The 25875-nt window shown below is 35.7% G+C and overlaps 4 protein-coding genes across 11 annotated transcripts; 2 read left to right on the top strand and 2 right to left on the bottom strand.

Annotated features, from left to right (window-relative positions):
- Positions 1 to 1409: 1409 nt before the first annotated feature.
- Positions 1410 to 4794, bottom strand: LOC110821832 (Sodium Bile acid symporter family). The gene is made up of 5 exons (XM_022051784.2): positions 4300 to 4794; positions 3544 to 3639; positions 3120 to 3426; positions 2784 to 3031; positions 1410 to 1897 (listed from the first exon to the last, which is right to left on the bottom strand). The coding sequence occupies exons 1-5, from the start codon at positions 4698 to 4700 to the stop codon at positions 1660 to 1662; spliced, it is 1290 nt and encodes a 429-aa protein (XP_021907476.1). The 5' UTR covers positions 4701 to 4794; the 3' UTR covers positions 1410 to 1659.
- Positions 4795 to 6213: 1419 nt separating this feature from the next.
- LOC110821772 (uncharacterized) lies at positions 6214 to 9753 on the bottom strand. Of its 2 annotated transcripts, XR_015817798.1 has the most exons (3): positions 9019 to 9753; positions 8295 to 8675; positions 6214 to 7880 (listed from the first exon to the last, which is right to left on the bottom strand). XR_015817798.1 is itself a non-coding variant. In XM_022051718.2 (2 exons), exons 1-2 carry the CDS (start codon positions 9514 to 9516, stop codon positions 8613 to 8615), a joined length of 561 nt encoding a protein of 186 aa, XP_021907410.1. In that variant the 5' UTR covers positions 9517 to 9753; the 3' UTR covers positions 8115 to 8612. The 2 variants fall into 2 exon arrangements, 1 of the variants encoding a protein (XP_021907410.1); XM_022051718.2 differs by lacking the exon at positions 6214 to 7880 and having other exon boundaries at positions 8115 to 8675.
- Positions 9754 to 11680: 1927 nt separating this feature from the next.
- On the top strand, positions 11681 to 19200 carry SKS3 (SKU5 similar 3). 6 transcript variants are annotated; one of them, XM_088215828.1, is made up of 10 exons: positions 11681 to 11809; positions 11876 to 12588; positions 13521 to 13630; positions 13719 to 13989; positions 14080 to 14218; positions 16539 to 16902; positions 17257 to 17622; positions 17721 to 17799; positions 18407 to 18671; positions 18816 to 19200. In XM_088215828.1, exons 2-10 carry the CDS (start codon positions 12436 to 12438, stop codon positions 18881 to 18883), a joined length of 1815 nt encoding a protein of 604 aa, XP_088071954.1. In that variant the 5' UTR covers positions 11681 to 11809; positions 11876 to 12435; the 3' UTR covers positions 18884 to 19200. The 6 variants fall into 6 exon arrangements, 5 of the variants coding, with proteins under 5 accessions (XP_088071954.1, XP_088071958.1, XP_088071956.1 ...); XR_015817797.1 differs by having other exon boundaries at positions 11683 to 11809; positions 18397 to 18603; XM_088215832.1 differs by lacking the exon at positions 18816 to 19200 and having other exon boundaries at positions 11683 to 11809; positions 17257 to 17396; positions 17497 to 17622; positions 18407 to 18581.
- Positions 19201 to 20518: 1318 nt separating this feature from the next.
- SCPL21 (serine carboxypeptidase-like 21) lies at positions 20519 to 25255 on the top strand. Of its 2 annotated transcripts, XM_088215834.1 has the most exons (15): positions 20519 to 20887; positions 21081 to 21226; positions 21930 to 22006; positions 22152 to 22274; positions 22382 to 22484; positions 22570 to 22607; positions 22681 to 22782; positions 22896 to 22976; positions 23077 to 23319; positions 23457 to 23522; positions 23596 to 23717; positions 24016 to 24129; positions 24671 to 24713; positions 24830 to 24928; positions 25012 to 25255. In XM_088215834.1, the coding sequence occupies exons 1-14, from the start codon at positions 20733 to 20735 to the stop codon at positions 24911 to 24913; spliced, it is 1497 nt and encodes a 498-aa protein (XP_088071960.1). In that variant the 5' UTR covers positions 20519 to 20732; the 3' UTR covers positions 24914 to 24928; positions 25012 to 25255. The 2 variants fall into 2 exon arrangements, with proteins under 2 accessions (XP_088071960.1, XP_088071959.1); XM_088215833.1 differs by having other exon boundaries at positions 24830 to 25255.
- Positions 25256 to 25875: the final 620 nt, after the last annotated feature.

Raw genomic sequence — 25875 nt, 5'->3', positions numbered from 1 at the left:
TGGAGTCAGGCGAATGCAACTTGGGCTTGGGCTTGAAGCCCGGTGGATATCCATGTACCCGGTAACACCTGTTCACAGTGTGGCCCCCGAGCCCACAGTGTGAATAGGTGGGTCGTCTTCGACCTTGAGTTAGGGCAACAGAAGAAGTAGACCCCGTAGCCGCCTCTGTGCACGCGTCGAAACCGATTGCACGGTGTCGTTCTTCTTGCACCACCAGCGAGAAAACCTTCAAAATGGATGGCAAAGATTCCATCATCAAGATTTGAGCCCTAACAGCAGCGTAGGAAGGATTCAAACCCATCAAAAATATCATCACAAACTCCTGCTCTTGATAATCATTCCAAGCCTTCATGTTTCCACAATGATAGGTTGGAGCTGGTTGGTAAGTTTTGAGCTCATCCCAGATGGTTTTCATCCACGTATAATAGGCGTTGATGCTGAGTGATCCTTGAATAAGGCTATTCATGCTCTGCTTCAGTTGGTAGATGCGCGGAGAATTGCTTTATTGATAACGGAGCCTCAAATCTATCCAGATAAATTGTGCATTTTCATGGTATAATAAACTGTCAGCTATTTCCTTTGTTACAGCATTCAACAGCCAAGAAGTTACCGTGCTATTAAAACGTGACCAAGCTCTGACAGTGGAATCGGTACTGTTCGATTGGTTGTAAGTTCCATCTATGAAACCCAATTTGTTTTTGGCGTTCAACACTATTCTGATTGCTCTCTCCCATGTGTTATAGTTGTTGCTATTGAGAAGGTTGGATACCAAAACCAATCTAGAGTGGTCGGTGCTGTGAAGGAAGAAGGGGTTTTGTGAATCATCTGATGGCTCTCTAGCCATTGAAAATTAAAATTTAAAGCTCAATCACTGAGGTAAAAATTATTTGATTAAAAGAACAAGCTCTGATACCATGTTAGGAACATAAAAGAAGAAGAAGATTTTTTTATATTTCATTTTTGTGCAACACCAACCTTATACTGCTTGTACAATAGCATGAAGAAAAAGATAAAAACAGTTATGATTAACAAACTAATTAAACAGTCTAATTTCAATTAATCAATGATTAATCTTAATAATATATTATTCCAGTAAAATAAAGTTACTTAAGTAAAGACGAGACTTGAACTTGTCAGGAGCTTATGACAGCCGAACTGGTCATTGCAAAAAAATGTGATGGGTCCACCGTGCATGGCGGTCCGCTAACCTCTTGATGTACATTCGACACTCCAGTTGTGAATTTCCCACTTTTTTGTATTGCTAAGAATACAACACTCGGTTTGTAATGGATTTTGGTGGTTTCAGCCGATTATGTCTGTGGCCCAAACAAAGTTTTGGAGCCCATTTGTTTGATCCCCAGTTCAAGAAAACTAGCAGAGAATGCGATAGAGAGAGAGAGAGAGAGAGGTGATATATGATTCTTTTCTTTTTGTCATATATGTATATACAGTAGCAACGTTACATTAAACCTGTACTACAACGCCCTTCTACCACTACCACTTCAACTCACTATAACTGCCTAATTATCTATATTTTTTACCAAGAAAAAGAAAAGAAACTATCTATACCCTTGGTCCCATCTATCTCTCTGTACTTTATCTTTGCTACCTGATCAACTTCGTCTGCCAAACCACCATCGTAGCCCATACCCAAGTGCTCTATGCCTTGACTGTAGAACCAGTTTGTGGAATAAGGAGTGACGGTAGGTCTCTAATCCGGGATCCGCTGCCCCAAAAAGAGGCAAGACAAAGGCCCATAATAGCCATGGCTACCACTGAACATGCTGGTGGAACAGCTTGACTACTTCCAAGGAACTGGGTTGCAAGCAGTCCTGCCATCGTAGAACTTTGCATTCCTGTGCATAACGAAATTGTCCTGCTAACTTCTTCTCCTTGCCTATAACATTAACCACATAATTTCAAATGTTATGCAAAACAACTCTGACTAATCTCCTTATCAATTCTAATTTACAAGTGAAAGAAAAATGAAATTGACAGAAGCTGGATACTGATGCATATTTTTCAAGTGAACTTTTACAGAAATCAAATGGTACCCTATTCAAGTTGAGGAGGAGGACCAGAAATTTGCAAAATAATGGATTCTTGGGAAAAAAAAAGGTGTTGCATTCAAAAGTTTTGGCAATAAAGTAATAAATGGGACGAATTATTAAGGAGGAAGACAGTAGCAGAATATAAAGTTCTCTATATTGTTTAACATCATCAGATTTACTGCAATCATGTGTGCGCTTCTTAAGGGAGTCACGAAGGATGACAACGCTGCAGGATGCAAATGGTGAATTAGAAAGCATTTGATAGTGGGATTAATTTAATCCGATCTTCCCCTTGTCCAGAAATATCAATAACCTAAATAAGTTATTCGGATAGTAGTGTCTACTGGGGCTCTTCAGCCAGTGGAGAAACATGGCTCTCTCCAGAACCATGAGGCATGTCCCGAGCTACATTCAACTCCAATTTTGAAAGGAAAAAGAATCTTATGTTGTTAAAAATTGAAATTTTCTAGTATAGATGGTATTTTAGTAGAAAACAGAACTAGGTTATTTTAGAAGCTAGACGTCTGAGTTTTAAATTCCAATGAAGGGTACAAGCTGAAAGGAGACTTGCGCCCATATAATTTATGGATAAGTGAACCAGAGTACTTCAGTTTATCATTTAATTATAAGATTTTGATGCAAAGCTACCCTTCTCTATTGTTATCATCAAATTTAAAACAAACAAGAAACCTTGATAATACTTTATCAGTAACTTTCAAAAGAAATCATTACCTCAGGGCTGGAATTCTGGAGACCCAGTATCCAAAAACGAATGATACAGTATGAAATGCCAACACTGGAAGAATCAATTGAAGTCCTTCTGCAGACAGAATCTGAGTCTGGTTTATTGCAAGAGGGCTACCAATGCACAAGGAGGTACATATCATAGCAACTATTGGCATGGTTGGTTGAACAAATGTCACAACTGGCTTCGCATAAGTATTAAGCACAAGGCCAAGAGCTACTGGAACAAGCACAACCTGACAAGAAACGTCAACAATGATTAGATATAAACCATGAAAACAAATATGATTTCAGCATAATTTTCCTCGTTAAGCAAGCTTCTACCTGTAATATCGACTTGGACATGGCAACTGCATCAACTGGGACAACAGACCCAATCAGAAGACCTGTTAAAAAAGGCGTAACGAGCACAGAAGCAATGGTGCTACAACTATTGAGAAGAATGCTGACGGCCACATCTCCTTTGCTTAAAAAACTGGCATAGCTAGACAACTGAGCCCCTGCAACACAAGATGTGAGGACAAAACCGGCATAGAACATTGGCGATATTCGGAATGCCTTTGCAATTAAAATCCCAAGTGCCGGTTTGAGAACATACTGGGCGATTAACCCAATAGTTAGCGGTAAAGGTCTGCAAGAAGATCAAAATTGAAATAACTTGGTCACTGATTCAAGATTACCCATGTACATTAAAACAACACAAACGTTAAAAGAACCAGAACAATGCCGAGAAAACAAATGCTGGTACCTTTTTAAAGCAAGAGCAAAATCATCAAAGGAAAGTTTAATTCCAATAGATAACATGATTCCACCAAGAGCAGGCGCATAATATTCTTTAGACACCCTGCACGGTTTTTAAATCCAAGAGTCTCTTAGTTCATTCATAAAACAAAAATGCCACATAATTCATGAGCCTAGGAAGGCTGACAAGAAGATGTACATAGTGTAGCAGTATCAGATGAACTGAAAAGAGAGTAAAAGATCTAGATAACAGAAAAAGACAGGACAACCCTGTCTTCCTTAACCAAACACATATTAGCAGCCACAGCTTCTTATATAAGTTTAGTGGATATAATTTATAATTAAGCTCACAAATGTTCCATCAAAAACAGAAAACGAAGCTTGCAAGTAACTGTTTTAGAGTTTCAAGCACTCCTTTTTAGCAAATATATATGAAGGGAGATAATATTTTGATTGATTAAGAAATAATTATTAAAGGACTAAGAGACTTAAACGATGTTAAAAGAAACAGGAGTCAATAATTTTTAATGTTTAAAAAGGGTAAACAGAAGTATTAAATTGAAAATACTGTTTTCAGCAACTTTTTAAAATGAAAAAGAAAAACAGGAACATAAACAAACATGGAAAACAATCGAAACAACCCAAAGACTAAATTCAACCATAATTTGACCCAATTGACTTTTTCAAAGTAAAATTAAGCTCGAAAATCCAAGTTAAAAAATCGAAAATTTCAAATTAGGGAAAAGCATATAAACAAACGTACCAAGTAAAAGTGGATGGGCGAGCAAGAGCAGCAATGGCAGTTGCAGCAACAACAAAAGGAAGCATTGCAGACAGAACCTGAGAGGAATCACTTTTTGCCACTTCAGTGACGCCACCAGGTTCTATCCCAAAAGAAAGCGAAGAACCATTGCCTTCCCTCCTACGCGATCCGATTCTTCCGATAAACGGCGACGTAGAGCACGCAAACGCCAACCCCCCACCACTGACAACGTTCCTCGCGGGCCTGGAAATCGAATGACAACAAAACGAATATGCACGGGAAGAAGAAGTTAAACGGAGAGCGTTGGTTTTGGAGGAGAGAGCGAGAGAAGGAAAGTTGAAGAGTGAGAGTTTGGGTTTAGTAGGAAATGGAGTGAAAGAGAGGAAGGGAATTGTGGTCATTTCGGTAGTTTAATCGATCAGTAGCTAATGGAAATTCCAGTCCGAATGAGAAGTGGTAGGGGAGGGGAGGGGAGGGGAGGGGGGGGGGGGATTGACGGCAGCGTCGCCGGAAGTAGTGGCTTCCGGCCAGAAAGTAAGAGTGGAGAGGAAGAAGGAGAGGTGATGGTTGAAGAGAGGAGGGGATAGAGTGATCATTTTATAAGGCGTTCAAGAACCAAGATCCAACGACTCATGTTTGATCAGTAGAAATGGACGGCGGGTAATTTCAAAGGTCAGTGGAGTTTGTTATTTTTGCAAGACAGTCCCCGTTGTTTTTTCAAATACACGTAACGGGTGAGGATTGAGGAATATTTGGGAAATAAGAGAAGAGTAGGGGAGGAATTGTAATTAAAAAAAAAAAAAAAAAGGGGGAGGGAACTGAAGAAGGAGAAAGCCGGTGAAAGTGCAAGAAGGGTCCGTGTCGGATGGTAGATGGGTTTGTTACAAAGCTCGAACAATAAGGCCGTGCATGTTATTTGAAATTGCCGCGTGTATTTTATTTATTTATTTATTTTTAATTTTAAATATCTAAATGTAACGGTCGAAAGATATTTTAAAATTAGAAGAAATTTAAAATAAAAAATAAAAAATATATTATAAAAAGAAAGTAAAATTAACATGCTGAGTTCTATGATACAAAGTGTGACCATAATGTCATCTTTCTTTTTACGCAATTTAGTTATTAGTTTAGAATTTGTTAATCAAAGGAAATTTTCTTATTATTATCAAATATGCGCATAGTTAATTTTCAAATTAATTACTAACTACCCAATTAAAAGATGGTTTATTAATATTTATATAAATGGTTATTTTTTGTTTGAACATGGAGATGTTATGTTTACTACATATGATTGAAGTAAGAGGGAATTAAAATCCACTCTGTAGTGAATCAATTCGTTAACACCAATTTACAGTTCCATTTTTATATACATATATATATATATATATGACAGAGATAAGATGTTTGACATGAAGGTGACGCTGACTTTGATTTTGGTATTGGTGTAGAGGTTACGTGCTTCTGCAGCAGCTCACACAGTAAAGCAGGAGAAATCCAAATCAAAATAAGACAAAAAAATATTACCCCAAAGATCTCTGTGCCCATCTCCATTAATAATATCATATTCCCCCACAGGGATAAATGGAACTTCAATTATTTTAATCACCAAATATTGTTTCTTCTTGTCCTGGCTTATCATAATCATAATCATAATCATAATCACAATTACTTTTAACTCAATTAACACCATCTCTTTCTTGTCCAAACTTGCTTATTGTTAACATCAGTTTGATTTTTTTTTTTTTTTTTTTTTTCACTCCTCTTAAATTATTCACCCAACAAACTCATTTACAGTAAAAAAAAGTTTTTTTTTTTTTTAATTCACTTTTCTACTACAAATTACTATTATCCTACATGCTTAAAGCTTACAAATTATCATCTTTACACTAGCTGTATAGTTCTTTTCATAAAATATAAAAAAAACCACTGTAAATTTCATATTGATCGAGTAGATGACAAAAAATATCCGAATAGAAGCACATAACATGAGAATATTCCAAGGGTGAGACACAGCCAAGGAATGCAAGAACAGGAACAAGTACGAACACGTTTTGTATGTGTCGAATTATAAATAAATTAAAAAAAAAAAAAAAATTCCCTTCATTGGGTAAATAAGAACGAAATCACCTTCAACTACTTCATTCAGAATACCAAGATTGCATACGAATACGATGCAAACAAGGAGAAGCCACTGTATATTTTAGTAACATTTCACGTGCACTTAACCCAAAAAACCATTAAGAATGCCATACGCAATAGCTGTTTGTGTGCCACTCTGTCTCTTACACAAATTGAGAAAATGTTAGCAGATGTTTGCCAGATGGGTATGATCAATCAAGACTTCACGCAAGAGACAACAAGAGAAGACTACTGCAGTCAATTCATTTCAAACCACCAAACTAATACCCGGATACTGACAGGAAGAAAGCCTATAACAATATAATAGATAGTGCTTATTACCTTATTAAATCTGTAACGAGCCTAATGAGCAAAAGCTATGGCTAAACACGAAAGTACGACCAAGACTGCTTTTGGTTATGATTTAATGATGTCGAAACTACCATCTCATATAGGATTTCCTTTACCCTCTGTAAAAGAATCGAACTGCATCATGGGGCAAGCTCAAAATTCATGAGAAGTGACTGCAATTCACCAATCCTGGAGTTCCAGAAAATAATAAGGTTGACAAGTGACCACTAGAAAATATTAGCAATGGACCAACATCAGGAGTGTGCACTGCTGTGCGGAGAGAGTGAGTGGTGAGCCAGCAATGTGAAAAGAAACCCAAACGTATTAAAAGAGACGGAAGAAGCAGTGTCTATCTAAAGTCAGAAACCGGGGGGACCGCATTTTCCTAAGCCCTTTGGACCTTACTTGATAAATGGAAAAAAACTTGTCTTTTCATTGGGCAATTTAGGCAGGGTATCATCCAAAAGAAAACATATCCGTAATGTGGTGCAACGAAAATATCTGATATTGAAGGACCTAAAACCTGATAGTACACCAACAAATAGACTAGTATGTATTCTTGTACATGCCTAAATTTGCAGCACTTCCATACAAAGTGAACAAAGCTTTCTAGAGTAGTTGTCACCTTTTGTCATGGGGAAAGAATGATTAAAAAGATAAGCTCAACGGAGGAAGTGCTATGAATTACACAAACTTCAAGATAAATAGCATAGATCTCCGTGAGGCAGAACTTAGGTATACTAGCACGCTGCAGTCGGTTTAAACTGAAATATTGACTCGTAATTATAGATATTTTTGTACAGAGTGAATGCTATCCTACAAGGAGACATCAACGTGCGACCGTTTGAATGCATACTAGAAAAATAAGCAGTGCGCTTACTAATCAGTTGAATGGACACCTGAAAAGTTGGTAATCTGCCCAAGCAACAACTCACAACACCATCCCCTCTCTCATATGTAAAAGCTTAAGCCCGGGGGAAAAGAAATTCTCCCAGTGGATGGTTTGATAGACAAAAAAATCTGAGAAAGTAATATACTTTTATATTCATCACCACACAAACCCTCTGTTCAAACTCCCTGACAACAGAAACAGAGTCCATCAAGGTTTACACCTGGGCACAACAATATAAATATAAGTCCCTCAATGAGAAAAAGATATGCTTTCCATACAAGAAAAATTGTCTCTAATTATTCATTCTCTTCGATGCACCCATTGCATAGGATATATAGCACATTACAAATTTTAAACAAAAACAGGATACATACAGGAGAATCAGAAGATTTAAAGGAAATAGAGATTACGGCATATAAAGGCCAAGATCGAAGAAAGCTGAAAGAAAGGAATATGAAAAATAGGCAGAGAGCTTTTATTATTGAAATTTTATATCATGATTCAAGGAAGGTATATGCCTCTCACCAATGTAAAACTTATGCTACAAAGAGAAAAAAACTTGATACAGCACCCGTGTTTATACTCATAATACAATAAATTTAACATATGGAATGAAATATTGAAGATTTATCACCTGTAATCATCTCGACTGAATGCTCCTCTCTCTTCTGACTTCTTTAGGCCAGGCATAATTGACCATACCATTGATGCCTCATCTAATATTCCTATAAATTGAATTAACCGGCCATTCTCATGTAGACAGGAGCATGACTTGATAAGTTCCCAGATTCAGCACTATATGGAAAAAGGAAAATGCAAGCAAAGCACACAGGACGGAAGCATAGGACCTGCTAAAGCATACTCTCAGATGACATTTACAGGGGAGAACCGAAGAACCCATGACCAGCTGATTGAGCTATTGTGCAATTTATAAAGAAACTTCCTGAAAAATCTACAGCACATCCCTTGCAAAATTTTCCTGAACAAGTTGATACCGCAGCTTCCCAGATTGACTCTGCACGTAAAACATATATTTCTGGTGAGTTAGTTACAGACCCATCTGATATTAACATTGGATAATATAATTTGAAGAGATGTGCCACTCGGACATCAATTATCTTGAGCTCACTAATTTTACATCATGTTAGAGAGCAAAAGAAAAAATTGAAGTACTACAGAGAAAAAATAGTGGAATCTCAAATAAATAAATAAAAGCAAAGCAAAACAAAACCAAAATCTTCTAACGTTCTTTTCTAAGCAATTATTTAAGAGGAGATTAAAGACGTCAGATTAAAAAGATTTTATGATCAATAAAAATTAAGAACGTATGTAACTATAAAAGTAAGCACGAATCAAACCTTAGATACTGCTTCAGCTAACAACTTGCCATCCCGAATATCATGATCCGACCAGGAACGCCCGACGGCCACACAGTCCCTGGGTGTCTCAAACAACGACAACGAGAACTGCTTATAGACGACACCAACATCGAAGTAAATAAGCCCAGAACTGGGTACATCGACCCGAATCCCCACAACCGGGAACCAGAGGAAGAGCTCTTGAGCTGAGATACCCGACAAGGCTCCGATCTGGCCGTAGCTCAGTTTTCCGGTAACGTTGACATCATAATGCAATTCACTCTCGAACTTCGCATTGCAAGCCTGATCTAGGTGGACCTCGAAATGCCCCGTTTCGTTGATGTCAAACTTCTTGACGCCCTTGGGCAGCAGGCCCATGGGAAGTCCGTGCTCCCGCAGGATGTCGTATATCGATTGCCGCTCCGAGCTTACAGGAGCGATTGAGATTGCGAGCGCAAGAAGGATTTGAAGAAACCCCCAATGAATCAGAGAAAGCATTTTGTATGCTTTTTGTATGTTTCTCCTTTTTTCTCTGGTTAAAGCATGAGGTGAAAGTGCAGAGAATTTAATGGGTCCAAATTTTTAGTGTTTGTCGTTGTTCCCGTCGTTGTTTGTTCTTTGCCCGGAGCAAACTTAGGGTTAGGGTTTAAGAGAATTTTGAAGAGAGAGGAGGAGAAATGCAGAAGAAGTAGAAGGAGACAGTGGTGCCAGCCTGAGTACAGAGAGGATTAGGAGAATGATCAATTATTGGAGGTGATAGTGGGCCCCTTCTCTCGAACACTGGCTATTATCATCTATGAGTATCATCTTTTCACCGTAAGCATCAACCAATCAAAAATAACCACGTGTCGAACCAAATAGTAGTATTGTAAATCGAACAGAAACCCAGGCCATTTATGTGGAGCTCGTATGGCACGTGGCAAGGGTTAGGAAAGTCTGGTGGATGGTAGCGTCCTAATTTTTCCTAGTGAGTGGTTTCACGCGCTACGTAGGAGCGTGAAATAAGTGGCGGGGGCTGCGCGGTGGAGAGAGGAGAGGATTAACATAAGACAGGAGGCATGAGGAAAGTATGATTTAACGAACTTGAGGGAGGCCACGTTTGGCAGTGGAAATTAAAACCGAACTGGAAAAGAGTGCAGACCGAAGAAACAATCGTTGTCTGAAAAGAGAATCCAAACACGAGTAGAGTATCGTCATCATGATGTCATTCCTTTTCGAAATTACCCCATCGCGGTTGACCTCTGGTAAAAGTAAAAATTACTCCCTCTCAGCCCCATCAAGACCGAATCAACTAATACTAAAAATGCTAATAAAAATTACCACTTATTATTAACAGTAACTTATAATTAATAAAAAGTAAAAATGGTTTAGAGAGCGACATAGCATGTGAGGGATTATGATTATGATTTTGTCTTGACACGAATAATTTCAGTAATTAATTGAATTTTTGGTAATTTGTAGTGTAGGCATGTCTGTGTGAATAATTGTTGTGTGTGTGTGTGTGTGTGTGTACATATATATATATATATATATATTGAAGGGTTCAAATGAGGTATCATTTGATTCAACTACTTGCTTCTTCTTCTTCTTCTTCTCTCTACATTATTATTAAACATTTGTACGGTCTTAAATACTCATTACCCATCATGTTCCAAGCTAATTATATTATATTTATTAATTTATTTTTGTTTAAATTCATATAAATTCCCTACATATTCAGAATTATGATTAATGATGAATTTTCAGTTATGAAAATTTAATTACCATTTCTCATACTGTATTTTAAATTATTTTTCGAGAGAGTAAATGAGATTTTTAAATAAATTAGTAGGTATACAGTAAAATAAAGTATTGTTTGAGAATCTATTATAATTTTAAAAAATAATAATTAAATTAAATTCACACGTATTTGATTTAAGATAATAATTATTTTATTAATTAAACAAAAACGTTTTCTTCTTGTTTTACTCTCTCGTATTATAAAGCATTCCACGTTTTAATTAAAACTCTAACTATCTAATAAGAACATGAATTTACAAGTTGTGAATAAAACTTCATATTCCTCGATTTAGTCTTTTTTTTTCAGTTTATAAAAATATTTAAATAATTTTAATTAAAAATATTTAGTACTAATTAAAATAAAATACAATGTAATATAATATTTAATAATAAATATAAACTAACATTATAAATATACAATTTAATTTAATAGCTATTAATTAAGATTTAGTTAATTTGAATAAAATTAAAAATTTATTAATTGCACCGAACAAGATAAATAAATTATTAAATTATTTTCACACCATCAATCTAAAATGCACCGAATCAGATTAAGGCAAGAACCGGGCCAACTATGCTTGGTAACTGTGTGTTCAATAGGAACTTGTGTTAATTTTATGGGCTGGTGTTGGATAAAGACTATTCAACTTATGGACATTTTCAATATATATATATATAGATATATATACGTAAATTAAATTCTTTTATAAGTTCTTACTTTTAATAGTCATTTTTAGAATACTTGATCTTATTAATATTCATATAAATTAGTAAAAAAAAAATATGGAAATTACGTCGGCGAGAGCATATAGTATATAAAAAGGATATTGCGAGTTACCAAAAAAACAAATATTAGTGCAAATTGTTATGTAAATTACACAAGTTTTTAGTTTTACGTCTATGATTGGCGTTTTCGTTTTGGAGTAGAAATATAACTGCATGAATGAACTAGCTGGGATTTTTTTGTCAAACACTCGATGTGCAACTCCAATTCGGGCCATTACCCAGTAAAGTAAGCTTATCAAATATGAATTTCTTATGTCATTTTTGTTGTAATCTTGAGTTCTTGATCGCGCAGGCGTCAAGATATTTTAAAGCAAGTCAGATGCGAAAATGGTGGTACAGATCAAGCTGGCGTCAATCTCAAGAATCTATATCCATGGCTAATATAGCCTAATGGGTACCAAATCTTTTATTGTCTTCGACGAGTCCTTTTTTTGGGAAGATCCCGATTTCGAAGCTGTCGGTCAAAATGAGTCAGCATATGCTTTTTACTGTGCGCTCTGTGAGAATGTGACAAAGAAATTGGCCCATGAGTTTGAAAATGTTGAAGAAACACCGTGGCATTTACTTGATTTTCTGTAGAACATGGAAGAGAAAGCCATGGGGATTGGGACCCAGTTCGGACTCGAAGCCTCAGACGCGCTCATTCATCAAACATGGCCTTTCTGCCCTTCCCCACGTGCCTTTTCTCTCTCCCCCTCACTGTACTGCGGCCGCTTTACTCGCAAAAGCCAAGCACTTTGATTGTTTTTTCTTTTTCCTCTGGCACATTTACGCGTTCTTACACGGGAGAAAGAGAAAGATAAGATTATCAAAACACATCCGTTGAGGGAGAGAGCGAGCGAGAGGGATCCGATGCCCTACGGTGTATCCTGTTATGGTGTTCCTTTCTTCTTTGTGGTGGGTGTGCTCTTCTTGGTGACTGGTTGTTTTGCAGGCGACCCTTATGTGTTTTATGACTGGACTGTGTCTTATGTCTCTGCATCCCCACTTGGAGTTAAACAGCAGGTTCCCATTTTTTCCCTATATTATTTTCTGCAATTCTTTTGTGTTAGTTTTTCACTGTTTGCTGAGCTTCAAAGATTATAAGGAACAATTCTCTGAATTTAGTAGTTCATAATAGAATTAAATGTTACTTGTAGTCATACTAGTGATTGATAAAAAAATTTATCGTAAAATAATGGAGATTACCCTCGCTTAATCATCTGCAGTAGCTTGTTAGGAGTATGGTTATGCTTATGGCAGTCAGCGGCTACTTTCTTGAATTGTTTTACAATTTGCGATTGTACGCTCGCCGGCTTCTGCCTTGAAGTTTCGGGTCATTTTCTATGATATAGTATCATAGTAAATCTAATTATCCCTGAACATGCAATCATTGGTTAAGGTGACTGTGCGTGATGAAAAAGAGGAATACCCTTGTCTACTTGGGCATTACTTTCCTCCAATTTGTGGGTCTTTCATGTTTATTTTTTTTGGTTATAGTGATGAAAATGAGGTTCAAATACCATTATTGGAGCAGTGTATGTCACCACCTCCAATCTCAGAATTTTCAGGTTCCATGTTGCTCAATTTACCCAAACTCCTGCCACGACTAATCATTGGTTAAGGTGATGGATTAACCAATGTCTTTATGTGTGGCATTGAAGCATGTTATGGTCATGTGGATATGTCTGCTGAACCCATCTTTGTTTGTGAACCTTTGGTGTTTCGATTATGTTGTATGCAGTTTTCATATTCTAAACCAATGTACCTTCGTTTCACCATCTGTATTGTTGTAACTTTTTAAGTAGCACTTATCCATCTTCTTGTTTAGCTGATTGTCTCTACCACCTAAGGCATATTTTTCAATCTCTTACTCCTGTTTTCTTTGCTAAAATGCCATTCTTAATGTTGGGCCAAATTTTCTGTTTAATTTTTTTGCTCGAATGTCATCATTTTAGGTGATTGGGATTAATGGGCAGTTCCCAGGACCAATTCTGAACATTACAACAAATTGGAATGTCGTCATTAATGTCAAGAATGATCTTGATGAACCTTTGCTTCTCACATGGTACAACATATGTCTAACGTCAAGGTCAAACTGTATATGGAAAGAATGATGAAATACATTAGTGCTAACAGTTCTGCCATTAATGTAGGAATGGCATACAACAAAGGAAAAACTCCTGGCAAGATGGTGTTTCAGGAACTAATTGTCCGATTCCTGCCGGTTGGAACTGGACATATCAGTTTCAGGTCAAAGATCAGATTGGAAGCTTCTTTTACTTCCCTTCTTTAAACTTCCAGAGAGCTGCAGGTGGATATGGAGGAATTATTGTGAACAATAGGGATGTTATTCCACTCCCCTTTGGTCTCCCTGATGGAGATATTACCATCTTTATCAGTGACTGGTATACTAAGAGTCACAAGGTCAGTAGAATCTTTGATTTGCTTGTTTCTTGTTCTCTAGATAATTTCTTCTTGATTTCTGGGGTGTTGACCAATGCTATGGGGAAGCAGAAACTGAGAAAAGATGTTGAAAATGAAATTGACCCTGGAGTTCCTGATGGTGTCGTCATGAATGGATTTGGTCCCTATCGCTATGACGAGGCACTTGTTGCAGATGGAATTACTTTTCAGATAATAAATGTTGAACCCGGTAAGCAAGGAACGAGAAATATTTTAGTTTGTGGTTGTTTCTATCTATGGAACATATCTTGGTTGGAGGAATCAAATTACATATACAAGCCCACATTTCTACAACTATACTTAGAATTCTCAAACGCTTAGTTGGGTTTCCCTTGAGCTGTTAGTGACTGAATGATGCCAATGTATATAAAGAAAAAAATATGCAACTATACGCTTTTCTGTTATAGAAAAATGATGGCCTTCAAAATGACAGAAAACTAAAACTCAATCTGTTACGCATATCACTGGACGTATCTAGAAGATGGATTTAATGTTCACATGTTAAAATGATACATATCTTTAATAGGATATCTGTTTTTTGTTTAGCATTCCATAATATAGCTCCAACTTGTGGAATCTCATCTCTTTCTTTTTTCTTTCTGAACATCTCTCGACGTAAGGTACTTCTGGCTGCTTTCTTTCTTAATGGGTTGGCATTCTAACAACGTTCATTTAGAACTAAACCATTCTGCTTTGTTATACTTAGTGTTCCATGTAAGTCTATCTTTCTAGTCACAGTTTTTAAACTGAGCCAATATTTTTGTCATACCTTTTGTCAAATCTAATGGGTCTCCTACCCATTCATTGGTGAGAGGATGACCCTTGAACAAAATAAAGATTCTGTAAAAAGGAGAAATAATATCTTAAAATCTCTGTAGTTTGTTTCTTCTTATAACCCAAAAATATAGCTAGAGGGATAAGAATGTGGAGAATGAAGTATACATTTTATTGAATATTAGCGCCTTATGATATAGGTTATATGTGCAATAAAAGGAAATACACTTAATTATAATGAGAATGGTATATTACTAATGCGCCGTTTACCCTATTTAATACATACATTACACTTCTCAGCACTTTTCCTCAAGCTGATGAATATTGAAACACAAGATTACTCAACCCTTTAGTCAATACATATGCGAATTATGAAACAGTGGACATATAGGATGTGCATATCAATCCATCATCCAGTTTTTCTTGATGAAGTGTCAGTCAACTTCAACGTGCTTGGTTCTGTTGTGTTGTACTGGATTATGAACAATACTGATTGCTGCCTTATTGTCATAGTATGGTCTCATAAGACTGTTCCCTTCGATTGTCAAATATTCTAGGATCATCCTCAACTGTAGGAGTTCTCATAGCGTTTGAGCCATGATCTTGAATTTTGACTCTGCAGACTGGGTTACCAAATTCTGCTTCTGACTTCTATAAGTAACTAGTCCTCAAGGAAGGTACAATACCCTGTAGTCGATCCCTTGTTGACTAAGGATCCGGCATACTTGGCATTGGCGTAGACCTCAAGATGTAATCCACAGTTGGTTGGTCTGCACAATTGCAGGTGGCTGTGTAGGTGGGCACTTGGCTGTCTGACTGGAGGAGTATAGTTGTGCAGCTGCTGGTGAGGTGCCTCTGCTGGTGGGCAGCTGCTAGTGTCAGCTGCCTGGTTTCCTTTGGTGGCAGCTAACTGGTTGTTTTCCAGCTATGAAGGTCGGTGGGGATGGTGGTTGGTGTAGTGGCCGGCTACAAAGGCTGGCCCCTTTTAGGGTTCCTTTGGTGGCAGCTAACTGGTTGTTTTCCACCTATAATTGCCAGTGGTGATGGTGGTTGGTGTAGTGGCCGGCTACAAAGGCTGGCCCTTTTTAGAGTTTTCTTATTTCAGCAATGAAGACTGGATAAGATTTGTAAAGAGTCTAAAGTTTCTTAACATAGGATTCTGATATCATATGGAGAATGAAAATCGGGTTTTATTGAATATTAGATCCTATAGATACAGTATTTATGTGCAATAAAAAAAAATACACTGAATTACAATGCGAAGAGTACATTACTAATATACCCTTTACTCTACTTGACACATACATTGAACTTCCCAACAATGAGAAATACTGTTCTTTCATTCTTTAGAAGCTTGAACACCACCTGCTCGAGTCCACTGTTCAGCAGAAATGGAATCACAATACCTGCTAATTGGCACATTCTCTTTGTTATGGGAATTCACTAGGTATATCTCTCATGGAAAAAACAAAAGTAGTTGGAAATTGTTTTGAGTTATTCATGTCCAGAAAAAATTTAAAAAACCCTTTTCTGGGCATTTCTCATTGGAAGCAAGGTGACAAAACATGTTTTGTAAGCCTGCTTGGGGTGTTTCATCAAGGATATATTGACAGTTCAGTTTTGACCTGCCCAAATTCATGTCTGTTTGCAGAAACTTTTATTGTGGTTATGCTGATATGCTCATACAGGGCCTCTTGTTTCCCTTTTGATGATTGGTAATGTTTCAATTGAAACAGGAAAAACATACCGCTTCCGGGTTCATAATGTTGGAATCTCAACCAGCTTAAATTTCCGAATTCAAAATCATAACCTAATTCTTGTTGAGACTGAAGGATCATACACAGTTCAGCAGAAATATTCAAACATGGATATTCATGTGGGTCAGTCATACTCATTCTTAGTCACCATGGATCAAAATGCTAGCACTGATTACTACATTGTTGCTAGTACTCGGTTTGTTAATTCACCTGCCTGGGATAAAGCTACTGGAGTTGCTGTGTTGCACTACTCCAATTCTCAGGGGCCTGCTTCGGGTCCTCTTCCTGATCCTCCCAATGAGCAGGACATTTTTTTCTCAATGAATCAAGCGAGATCCATAAGGTTATAATCTATATATTTTCTCTCTCCAAAGTTTATATGCTGATTCTTATCCTCTACTGTTAAAGACAACAGGCAGTTAAAAAGGCATATTTGCCCTGGATCTGAATGTTTGCTGATATATCTGCCATAAAATTTTATTCTTTTCAATTACTCCTAGTTTCCAAATTTCCATGGAGGAAAACGAATTTCTGGTACATCAGAACCATGATAGGTGTCTATTTTTGCCTTTATATATTATTCATTCTATTGACAATCAATGAATATGTTTACCTTTTATTTTGGTCATGGCTATTTTGAGTTCTGTTGTGGTTGCCTGACTATGACTTCAGCTTTATTATGGTGGTGAACTGATAGGTGGAATATCTCTGCTGGTGCTGCTCGTCCAAACCCACAAGGATCTTTCAAGTATGGTCAGATTACTGTGACAGACTTCTATTTGATTGTCAATAGGCCTGCAGAGCTTATTGATGGGAGATGGCATACTACTCTTAATGGTATTTCATACTTAACACCTTCAACACCCCTAAAGCTTGCCCAGCAATTCAAAATTCCTGGGGTCTACAAAGTTGATTTTCCTAATAAAATGATGAACAGACCGCCCAAAGTGGATACGTCTCTCATCAATGGAACTTTTAAAGGTTTTATGGAAATCATCTTTCAGAATAATGCTACAACTGTTCAAAGCTACCACATGGATGGCTATGCATTTTTTGTTGTTGGGTGAGCTTCTAGTTTGATTGCTTTGTTTATGTCTAATCTTAATTTTGATACTTGAAACTTTGAAAGAGTTAATAGAAATTTAATCATTTGGACTGTAGGATGGACTTCGGAGTGTGGACAGAGAATAGTAGAGGCACATACAACAAATGGGATGGAGTTGCTCGGAGTACGATACAGGTGCTCTTTTCTTCTTGATGTTGTACTGACATGCCTTGTAATGAAGTTTCCAGTTAAAAGATTTGTCATTTTGAAAGTATAATAGAATGCAAGAGACTGAGACAAGAAAAGGACGCAGAATGTTGTTTTACGAGTAATCCAACTAGAGTACTTTCAAGAAAAAAAAACGAGTAACCCAACTAGAGAAACTCTTGACAGGTGAGATAATGGTAAAAATGAGTGTCTCAATGGATTATCAGACCCATTGAGTACTTTGTGGTTTGTGAAAATGGACTTGGTATATCTTGATAGAAGAGCTGACTTTATTATTTTCATAGAAAAGGTACTTGGCAGTATTTTTCTGCCTCAACCAATTTACATTTTTCCCATTTCAGTCTCGATGTCTACTATCTTCTCTTCTTTTTATGATAGTCTTTTTCTATATTGGATTTCCAAATCTGCGTTATAGAAGTTGCAGATTGGCCTCCCTTCGTACGTTTCTTGTACTGGTTTATAAAAATAGTTGCACGAGTATGTACATTCATGCACGGTGGAAATGAACTTTCTACGATACATTTGAACCAACTCTTACTTTTCTACTCTCTTTCTCTTGCCTAGCTGACTATAGGTCTTTCCTGGAGCTTGGACAGCAATCTTAGTTTCTCTGGACAATGCTGGCATTTGGAATCTTCGGGCAGATAATCTCAACTCATGGTACCTGGGTCAAGAAGTATACGTGAATGTTGTCAATCCAGAGATAGATCAATCTGAAGTTCTTATGCCCGAGAACGCCATATATTGTGGCTTGCTTTCACCTTTACAGAAGTATGATGACAGAAATGCAGTCACATCGTCTGCTGCTTCTTTTTGTTTACTCTGCTTGCAGTTATACGGTTTGTGACAATGGTTAACAAGTAACAGAAACCTCATAAAAATAATTTGTGCCCATAAATAGCTAAAAGAAATCCGTTTTGTGGAAAAAAAAAAAAGGTTTAATTTTATTTCCTGATTAGCTTTCACTTGTTTGTATTTGACAGGGACCAGGCTCAAAGAGTTCATTTTTCTGGTTCTCCATCAGTTTCCAGCCCAAGCGGAATGGTATTGATTGTTTTACTCATAGCCTTGTTGAGAGTCAGGTAACAAAGTTGGAATTGGTTTTCAGTAAGCAATTACACTTCAGTTACTGTTTGGAGGAAGTCAATGAATCAGACCTAACTTGGGTGGGTCAGAAACACCAAATGTACAAAATGAGACTGGTATAAAATATTGTTGGGGAAGAGGTTTGTATCCTATTAACACAAAACTGCATTGCAATGGTAGCGTACAGAATGTATATCAGATGATGTTGTTTTGTGAGATACTCCAAGTGTAACATGTAAGCATCATTTAAATGATGGTGTCATGAATCTGTCTTTTTCTGTACTTCACATGGGTGGTGTTTTAGAGGGTTGTTGAAGAATGTAGGCTTTTGAAAAAGAAAAAACTGCTTTTCGTGAGTTCCAAGGAATCCAAAAAGGGGGAGGCTATTATTAGTTGTAGGAGGAGAAAATGATGTCTTATGCTAACTTTTTTTTAAAAAAAAAAAATATTTTTCTCTGTTCTTGTTTTTTTTTTCCCTTATTTTGCAAGAAAAAGGATAGCATGATAAGCATGCGTGCATAAATTACTTTTCATCTTACAATTGCAACATATTCTTTTGAAGGAGACTTATTTTTATCACTTACCCTATGCTTTGTAATTGTTTATTTGCCATTCATAGGTAGCTTTCGGTACATGTAGTTTTCGTTATTAGCAAATATTATTCATTCGGTGGTAAGAAAACAAAACGCGACTCGTGAATGATTTAGGTTTAACGAGGTAAAAAAATAAGAAAAATTATTTACTGTAAAAAATGCTGAAAGATTTAACAATGTAAAACATTTTTTTGAATAGATTTAGTGCTGATAATTGTTAACATAGGATCAAGACAGGATATGATTGAAAAGATAAAATTACTAAGAGAGAGAAATCTGTTTGCAATAACATTGATTTCTAACTGGTTAATGTGAAAAATGATAAAATAATGTGTTTTAATAAAAGATTTGAGAATAATATATTATATAATTAATGCTAAAAGTTGAGTTATTTATACATATGAAACATGGTCTGTCACTTTTATTATATTTATATGTATGGAGGTACATGGATCTTTATGGGCAAATTAATTAAATTATTTTTCTATTTATATGTTATTGTTTGAAGTTAATTTTTAAAATTTATATTAAAAGTCACTTCAGATTTAGAAATTTTAAAAAATTAAAATTAATTATATATATATATATATATATATAATTGATTGTTGTAGGAATCTTCTTATTACCCATATTTTATTATTAGTATCAGCATGATTTGAATAAATAAATAAATAAAATTGACTGCTTTATTAAGATATTAAAGTGTAGACTTGAACTCTCTACAATTTCTAAATTTCATAAACAAATAGTTAAATTATTAAAAAGTTAATATATAAATATATTGCAAGAACTAAATGAATATATATATTTTTATTTTTTAATTAGAATATATATAATTTTATTTTAAAAATAGAGAGAAGCAAATATAAAAATAATATAAGTTAAATTTAAGGTAAAGTAATTAATTATTTGAGTAAATTTTATTGGGATATAATATCAGTATGGGTAATTTGCATAAAGTAAATATTACAAATAACACTTACATGGTTTACAAGTAATATCTTGCCTTGCAAGTGATAAAACTCCAAGTTGCACTGTCAAAAGCATCAACTTGCCCTGCAAAGCGACTGAATATGTAATGTATACGTATATATACACCCACATATCATTAGTTCGCCAAGTAGTATGCTTGATACAAATTTTCACCTTCCTTTTCCCAGAAAGCAAAGAAGCAAAATTTTGTTGTAGAAACCCAGTGGCTGACTTTTAGCTTCAATAGCCATGACTGAGACTGGTCTTGTCTTCCACAAGCTACCCTTTGTTGTTTGCGTGACCCTGAGTTTTTTCGTTGTGTTATCACGATCAGCGCCTCAGAGCGCTTTAGTTACCAGCATTCCTGGCTTTACTGGTGTTTTTCCTTCTAAACATTATTCTGGGTATTTCTCTTTCTTTAACTGCTGCTCTTATTTTACTGGTTCAAGGTTCTCATTTTGAACTATCTTCTTTCATTGTTTTGCCTCCGAGATTAATTGGAGTAGAGCTTGATGAGCAAATCTCAGTTTGCTATGATTGATTCGTGATTCTCTTTCTTAGGTTTTTGTTTTCTGTTTGTTACGTTTGGTTTTAAAGGTATGTGACGATTGATGAAACTCATGGCAAGAATCTGTTCTATTACTTTGTCGTATCTGAGAGTAAACCATCAGAGGATCCGGTGGTCTTGTGGCTTAATGGCGGACCTGGATGCTCCAGCTTTGACGGCTTTGTGTACGAGCATGGTATGCATTGAGATTCCGTTAATATACTTTCTGCTCACTGCTCATTGTAGTTGTGGTTTTGTTTGGTTGTTTTTCATTGAATTGTTTGTCAATTTCGTTTCTGGGTAAGGGAAATGAAATTCTCCCGATGAAACTTGTTACCCATTGTTGTTGACTGTTTGTGTGTGAATAGTTGTAGTTTATATAGATTTCTCATATAGTAGGTAAATGGTTCTCCAAATATGAAAATGGGACTTCTATAGTTTATATATGAAAATAAGATTTCCCATATAGTAGTTAGGGATTAGTAATCCGTTATAAAATTTGAATGGATTCGATCTTATACATACACAAGGAAGGTAATCAGAAAAGAAAGAAGATGAGTTCTTCTTTACTTTTATCACTTTGGAACTGTGCGAGATAAAAGTCTCATGTATGGTTTTGAATGAGAGAAAGAAGTGAGGAATTATCTTTTTTACTTTGACTCTCCCACTTCGATCGTTGTTTTTCTTTTTGTTACTTCGAAAGTAGCTGTTTCAGATTCAGTCACTCGAATTTCCGATAATTCTTTTTTGTTTCTCATCAAACGAATGACATATTCTATTAGAAATTCTAACTATTTTTAGCGTGATATTGGAGAATCTCATTTCTTGTGTGAGCTGCAATTCACTTCCCCACCTTTTTAATATGAGTTCTTGAAGTTTGCTTCCAAAATATGTTGCAGGGCCTTTCAATTTTGAAGCAGCAAAGACAGACAAAGGCTTGCCTCAATTGCATCTCAATCAATACAGCTGGTCCAAGGTTTATCTTATGGGGTTACTTTTGCTTTATAAGAAGAAAGAGTATATCATATAAATCTTCTGCCAAAATTGTCCTAACTTCAGTTACATTTTCGGTTCCTGTTCCTGTAGATGATCGCCTTGTTTAATTGTTTTGGGACTTCCAGGTTTCCAACATTATATATTTAGATTCACCGGCTGGTGTTGGATTTTCTTATTCAAAGAATCAAACTGATTACATTACAGGTGACCTGAAGACTGCATCAGATACTCACACATTTCTCCTCAAGGTGAAAGGGGCAACAGAGGAAAAGATAATCAGTTTCACGCGTTGATCATAGTTGTTTTCTTATTTCCTAAGCTAATTACTATTGACAAATCGTGTTTCCGAATACAGTGGTTTCAGCTTTACCCAGAGTTCCTACCAAATCCTTTTTTTATCGCTGGAGAGTCTTATGCTGGAGTTTATGTGCCAACTCTTGCTGATGAAGTAATGAAGGGTATCCATGATGTTGTTTAAGTCAATGAGTTATAAGAAAACTAGAGTTCATTTCTCATTTGTGTTCGAATTCGCTTTTGTAACAGGAATTGATGCTGGTACAAAGCCGTTGATCAATCTCAAGGTATGTCCATCTTTGCAAGCTCAATTTTTAAGGCTTTATTTTTACGGAGGTGATATAAGCTCAACATATGCAGGGATATTTGGTGGGAAATGGAGTTGCAGATGAGGTGTTTGATGGCAATGCACTTGTCCCATTTGTACATGGGATGGGCCTGATCTCGGATGATTTATTCGAGGTAGGTTGAGCCCTTCACTGTCCTACAGTTAATTTTCAAGCTAGATTCGTAGGCCTCCTCACAAACTGATATCTCTTACTTCATATATGTTTCATTCATGTTACATTATGCAGGAGGTTAATAAGGAGTGCAGAGGTAGCTATTATAATTCTCAAGATGAAAACTGTGAGAGTATGCTTGAAAAAGTTGATGAGGTAATCTAACTGCTTGTTCATGATGATTGTTAGAAAATTTCAGAGCATTCAAATTCTGTGTCGTTTGCCTTTACATTCTAAAAAAACCCATTGGTTGCAGGACATAGAAGGTTTGAACATTTATGACATTTTAGAACCGTGCTATCATGACTCAAAAATGAGGGATGCAGCTGCTATTAATATTAGGTTGCCGTCCAGCTTCCGGCAGTTAGGTGAAACTGATAGGCCTCTTGCTGTGAGGAATAGAATGTTTGGTCGTGCCTGGCCTCTAAGGGCTCCTGTAAGAGATGGGATTGTTCCAACTTGGCCGCAGCTGCTCAATAGCAACAGTGTTCCATGCACTGTAAGCCACTTAGATATACAATTCTTTTGACCTTCTTATTTCCTCCTGGAATTTCTCATGTCTCAATTAGGTATATCATTGCAGCCTTTTCTGTTTGTCAAATGATACACTAATATGATTTAATATTAACTTTGTAGAGTGATGAAGTTGCAACTTCTTGGCTGGATGATCCATTTGTCAGGAAAGCAATTCATGCTGAACCGGTTAGTCTTCTTCGTTTTCTTTGCTAAACAAGGTTTTTGAAGCAGTAATTTTACAGACCTTCTGACAAAATAGATAAGTGTGATTGGACGCTGGGAGCTATGCACAGACAAGATCTTATTTAGGCATGATGCTGGGAGCATGATAGGTTATCATAAAAACCTGACTTCCCGGGGATTTCGAGCACTCATATTCAGGTTAATATTCATAGCTAATGCCATTTACAGTTTAAATATTCACCCAATAACTCAATTCTTCTGGCTTGATCATTTGTGTACCTTCTATTTCATTTTGAAGAAAACTGAATAAGTTAGATAAAACAGGGTTGGAAATCCTTCAGCATATTATAAACACTGGTATATCAACTGTAGTTTCCATAAAGCCAGAATCTGATTCGATATTTAACACAACCATTTCCTCACTGATTAGATCTATAGCAAAACTTATTATGAACTCTGCACCATTGATTTTGTTGGCGTTTTTTTTTTAATGCAGTGGGGATCACGATATGTGTGTTCCATACACGGGGAGTGAAGCATGGACAAGATCACTTGGATATAGGATTATTGATGAATGGAGACCATGGTTTTCAAATGATCAAGTTGCAGGGTACTTTCAAAATTGTTTTAACACAAGCGATTGAAATACTTGAATTGGAAAGAATTTAGATTGTTCCCTTTTCCACTTAACACTGACATTTTATGAAATAGCAATCTTTATCAGCTTCTTGCATATTGCACAAAACATCCAGATATTTGACTTGAAATTTTTATTGCTATACGTTTTGTTGTTGTCACGAACTTGATACATGGTTCAGATCTGGAAGAAAGATGAAGAAAGAGAGAAAAAACCGAGAAGCAAAATTTGAGAGAATAGATTTTGATGTCAATAATTTTTCGATATCTGTCATTCGTGGAAGACATGCTTAAATATAGGTTATAAAGTAGGAAATTGTAACCGCCTGATCTGATGATCATCATCTTCCTCTATTTTCTGTTTTTCTGTTTCCCTATTCACCTAACATTATTCCTAGCCCTAATTTGTTATAATTGAATAGACAAAACTATTCTGGTACAAACTTACCGTTTTTACATTTACATATAATTATCTATTTCCTAATTTACCCTTGGGTATCCTGCACTCATTACAGGTACACTCAAGGATATGAGAACCTTACCTTTTTAACAATAAAGGTAAACTGACTGCTTCTTACATGGATGATGCTTGAGTCTGTTTCTTGCTTTTGATCAATTTTCAGCTGGCATTTGCATAGCTAATCCTAGTTTTAAACTTGATTGTGTCGGTTCAGGGAGCAGGACATACCGTTCCAGAGTACAAACCACGAGAAGCATATGATTTCTATAGCCGTTTTCTGGCTGGAAAACGAATTTGAATTGATGACAGACTGGTGTGTGTGTCTTTCATGCTCAGTTAGAGAGAGAGGAATCGTACCGTTTCTGATTCTTTTGTTTTCGATCCTTTGACTTACAGTTTGGAAGATAACTTGATTTGATACAGTTCTACCACGAGAAATGAATCAATCTAGGGAAAAAGAGTTGAACATCCTTGATTAATTGTTTTATTCTGTTCCATACAATGTAAGTCTAGCATTCTCATGTACTTTGTTTCATCAGAAGCAGCTCACAGAGCTGTAATTCTATGTCATAATCTATATCCACAACTATTGCTTATACTGGTTGGATAAATAGTTTATGGATTATAATAACGTTTTATCCGTGTCCTGTGATATTTAAGTAGCTTTTGATTTAATCTTTTCTTATTTTGCATAAATTATTCTGTGTTTCGAAGAATATTTAGTATTTAAATTTTTAAGAAATTCTAGGTAAGACGTAAAAATAACGGAAAAAGAAATTAAAAAAGATTATAGATAATAATTAGAAAAAATAAAAATTTTATTTACGACAAAAAAAAACTAAATTAGATTATTTTGAACCATCTTGAAATTATATATAAATCAAGTTATAATTAAATAAAATGAAATTTTAATTTATTCTTAAATTAAAAAAAAATCGTTTACATTTTATGGGTGAGCATGAAATTTTTCACAAGATCACAAAAACATGAATGTAAAAAATATTAAACTCTTTTTAATATTAAATTATATTCTTATTTTTTATTAAGCACAAAATATAATTTTTATAGTTATATAAAGTAAAATATAAATATTATTTTATGCTACCAAAATTATAAAAAAATAATAAAATTTCTAAATATAAAATTATTTTAAAAAATATTATATTTCTTTATATATATATATATATACACACACATTGATATAATGATTAATTAAATTAGCTTTAATAAATTTAAATTAAAAACAAAAAACCCATTAAT

Source organism: Carica papaya, chromosome 3 (genome assembly GCF_054855325.1).
Source record: "Carica papaya isolate Zhongbai chromosome 3, ASM5485532v1, whole genome shotgun sequence".
Classification (NCBI taxonomy): domain Eukaryota; kingdom Viridiplantae; phylum Streptophyta; class Magnoliopsida; order Brassicales; family Caricaceae; genus Carica; species Carica papaya.
Note: the sequence above shows the minus strand (reverse complement) of the source record. Positions and strands in the feature narration are given on the sequence as shown.

Coding starts and splice junctions, on each gene's coding strand:
- LOC110821832 (XM_022051784.2), bottom strand. CDS start 4,700: ATGACCACAATTCCCTTCCTCTCTTTCACTCCATTTCCTACTAAACCC. Junction 3,427..3,543: donor TTTGCTCTTGCTTTAAAAAG/GTACCAGCATTT, acceptor ATCTTCTTGCAG/ACCTTTACCGCTAACTATTG. Junction 3,032..3,119: donor TGTCCAAGTCGATATTACAG/GTAGAAGCTTGC, acceptor GTTTCTTGTCAG/GTTGTGCTTGTTCCAGTAGC.
- LOC110821772 (XM_022051718.2), bottom strand. CDS start 9,516: ATGCTTTCTCTGATTCATTGGGGGTTTCTTCAAATCCTTCTTGCGCTC. Junction 8,676..9,018: donor TAGCTGAAGCAGTATCTAAG/GTTTGATTCGTG, acceptor TTTTACGTGCAG/AGTCAATCTGGGAAGCTGCG.
- SKS3 (XM_088215828.1), top strand. CDS start 12,436: ATGCCCTACGGTGTATCCTGTTATGGTGTTCCTTTCTTCTTTGTGGTG. Junction 17,623..17,720: donor TATGCATTTTTTGTTGTTGG/GTGAGCTTCTAG, acceptor TTTGGACTGTAG/GATGGACTTCGGAGTGTGGA. Junction 17,800..18,406: donor TTGCTCGGAGTACGATACAG/GTGCTCTTTTCT, acceptor AGCTGACTATAG/GTCTTTCCTGGAGCTTGGAC.
- SCPL21 (XM_088215834.1), top strand. CDS start 20,733: ATGACTGAGACTGGTCTTGTCTTCCACAAGCTACCCTTTGTTGTTTGC. Junction 21,227..21,929: donor CGGCTTTGTGTACGAGCATG/GTATGCATTGAG, acceptor AATATGTTGCAG/GGCCTTTCAATTTTGAAGCA. Junction 22,007..22,151: donor ATCAATACAGCTGGTCCAAG/GTTTATCTTATG, acceptor TGGGACTTCCAG/GTTTCCAACATTATATATTT.